Genomic DNA, 3,065 nt, shown 5'->3' with positions numbered 1-3,065 from the left:
GGTCGGGATGGGTTAAGGTCCAAACTCTACCCTTTTCTTTTACCTCCTTCCCCCTTCTCTTTCCCTTTCCTTCTCTTTCCCTTCCCTTTCCCCCCCTTATGTCATTACATTATTGTAGGACTTGTATAGGCCAGCCAGGGCCCCCAGATCTGATCGAATTGTGTGACTTTATCCGCAATAATACTTGCTAGCTTTTCATGGGTCATGATCCAAGACAGCTTATTCTTCCCCTGCCTCAATGGTATCCTAGTGGTTTTCCAAGCCCTAGCAATGGTGATTTTAGCTGCCAAAAATATAAAGAATATCAATTGTGTACCGTGCCCCGAGACCCCGGGGACGGCCTCATTAAGGAGGGCATACCCGGGGTCCCTAGGAACGCGCACACCCATGACCCGAACTATTAAATTGAGAACCTTTCCCCAGAATCTACAAACGCAAGGACACGACCACCATACATGGTACATGGTGCCCCCAAGCCCGCATCCCTGGAAACACAAAGGTGACGATCCTGGGAACATACGAGCCAGTCTAGATGGCACCAAGTACCACCTAGAGAAGACTTTAAAATTAGCCTCCAGTAGTGATACATTCAACAATCCCCGAGTCGTCGCCCTAATGCGTTGCTTCCATATCTCTTCAGAGGTTACCATGTTTAAATCCTGTTCCCAGGCTAGCATGTATGGCTGTTTAGGGGCATGCATATGAATCAGGCCTTTCAGCTGGCAGGCCACTCCTGTTCATGGACCCATTGGCTAATCCATTTGTGTGATGAGGTCAGATGATGCATACATGTCAGACTGCCCTTGTATGTTTTTGATGCCCATCTTCCTATAGTAAATGGGAGGAATATGAAAATATTGTGCACAGTAAAACAAAATTTAAGAAGCCATTGCATGGGCTTGTTCACGCAGTTGCCCGAAGGACCATCTCTCCTTATCAGGCTCCTGTATACAAACAGGTGAGAGATGAGAGAGACAGAGGACATAGCAGGATAGAACAGAGATCAGAAAAAAGCACAGCTTTTACTTGACCTTCTTCTGACATCTCTTTTTGGCAGACAGTGTGTATATTACTAATACGTCTCTGCCTGGAGAACAATAGTTCTCTAAGCTGCCCTACTCTGCTATCTCATATTCTCCTGTGTCTAATCCACTTCATTTTACAAAAATGTGAGGGAAAAAAGACAGTTCTTTCGACCATGCGATCCTAGCTTAAAACAGTACATGCACTGGAACACATTTATCAAAGTAGGTATCAGATATTGTAAGTATAATTTGTCTGCCATCCTGCAGTTTGCTTATTATCAGCATTAGAGCTGGTATATCACTAAAACTCATTAGCCGTATCAGACCTGGCTGGTAGGTTCCCTTTTCTGTCATATAATGTTTCTGGTTGCTTTAGAAGCCCTGCACTTGCTGTTTATTTTATCACTGGGGCACTTTTCAGTAGAGTTATTTAGACCCAGTTGGGTCAATGTACTTTTCTTGTAAAAAATATTCTCTAGAAAAAATATATTTAATTTGATTTTGCCTTATTGATAAATGTGTTCCAGTATTTAGACCATGATCATCTACAGGTTTGGAATTGACTTATTTCTGTGTCATCTGACAGGCCTAGGAATCATCGGCCAGGATCTCTTCCTCTTATGAGTGCATTTGCAAGGTCCAGAAATCCTGTTTCATCACCTACGCAGAATGGAAGTGACAAAGGTCAGTGAAATGTTCCTAGCATCGATGCTTATCAATATACCGGCTCACCTCATGCCAATGCTAGCGGAATGTATAGTACACATGTTCTATTAATAGAAATTACCTAATGATATCAAATGGTGTAAGTAATAACAAGATAGACTTTATGTAAAGACCTTTAGTAAACTATATGCAGGGTTCAACCAAAGTACCTCCAGGTGGATATTTTTGTTGGCTAAGGTACATTTATCTAACATAGTTTTTAAAATAATATATAAAACAGATCTCTGGTAGTATTATGTTAATAAAAAACCCCACAAGGGGTTATCTGGAAAATTTCATTTGGGGGTGCTGTTAATAAATCAAAGGGGTAGCAGAGATTAGCTTCCTTGTATCAGGGGGTACTCATCCAACACTGGTTCCTATACAGGGATACATACTTGAGAATCACTTAACTACATGACCTATAATACTGTCACATAAATAGTGTAATTAATAGTTATTGCTCATTACAGAACAGTAAACAGGATTAAGAATTGTCTGTTGACTGCAGCTTTCAGCCAAGTGGTAACTTCAATTTCAAAGTGGAATATTTTGTAACTTAAAGTTCCAAATGAATTTATCTAGCTTTTGCAAATCAGTAAGGATTTTGTTTAACAGCAGCAGAACACACTATGTAGCTCCTACTCCTTAGTTACTGCATATTCAAGCATTAATGTCAAACTTGGTTGCTGCTGTGCTTGGACAAGAAGGGGGTGTACTTATTTTAGCCTTTTTTTCCTTTTTGGATCGATTCTGCAACGTCTTTGTCGGCACCCTGAGCTCGGAGGAAACGCTGAAGAACACAGAAACGTTGTCAGCATTTCCAAAGCAGCTCCTAAAGAGGAAATATTGATTCTGCATCTGGATTCTCTCTTATGGGGTGCTTACATTGCTTGCTTCAGTTCCTGGGCTTAGTGCTGGAATTAGCCAACAGGATCCCTGCCAGTCCACTTTGTCCTATTTTGTAGGCCTTAACACTTTATTATCATAGGTGGCCAGAGATAGTCATATCTCCCACCCACAATGACAGGTGGTGCCAATGTTGCAGTACTTACACTACCCCAATCTGCCACAGTTTTATTCCCTTTTCTGAAGAAATACAGAAGTGACATGTTCATGGTACACAAGTGTGTATCATAAAAAGCACTTCACCTAAATTGTTATGTTGTACGCTATGTTATTACAGCATAAGTGACTTTCATATATGCTGTATATGTACCATATAAATGGTACATATTTTTAAATAAAGCAACAGAAAATCACTGTAAGAAAAGGAATAATAATACAAAATATAGAGTTTAGTGATGTTACATTAGGAATATATATATATATATA

At 40.2% G+C, this 3,065-nt stretch overlaps 1 protein-coding gene across 1 annotated transcript in view; it reads left to right on the top strand.

Annotated features, from left to right (window-relative positions):
* The window catches only part of TBX1 (T-box 1), a 28,475-nt gene that overhangs the window by 20,114 nt on the left and 5,296 nt on the right, over nucleotides 1-3,065 (top strand). Inside the window, exon 7 of the mRNA XM_018556960.1 lies at nucleotides 1,612-1,709. Coding sequence (XP_018412462.1) covers nucleotides 1,612-1,709 — 98 coding nt within the window. The remainder of the gene's footprint in view (nucleotides 1-1,611; nucleotides 1,710-3,065) is intronic.

Source organism: Nanorana parkeri, unplaced genomic scaffold, assembly GCF_000935625.1.
Source record: "Nanorana parkeri isolate BGI_ZX_2015 unplaced genomic scaffold, ASM93562v1 scaffold260, whole genome shotgun sequence".
Lineage (NCBI taxonomy): Eukaryota > Metazoa > Chordata > Amphibia > Anura > Dicroglossidae > Nanorana > Nanorana parkeri.
Note: the sequence above shows the minus strand (reverse complement) of the source record. Positions and strands in the feature narration are given on the sequence as shown.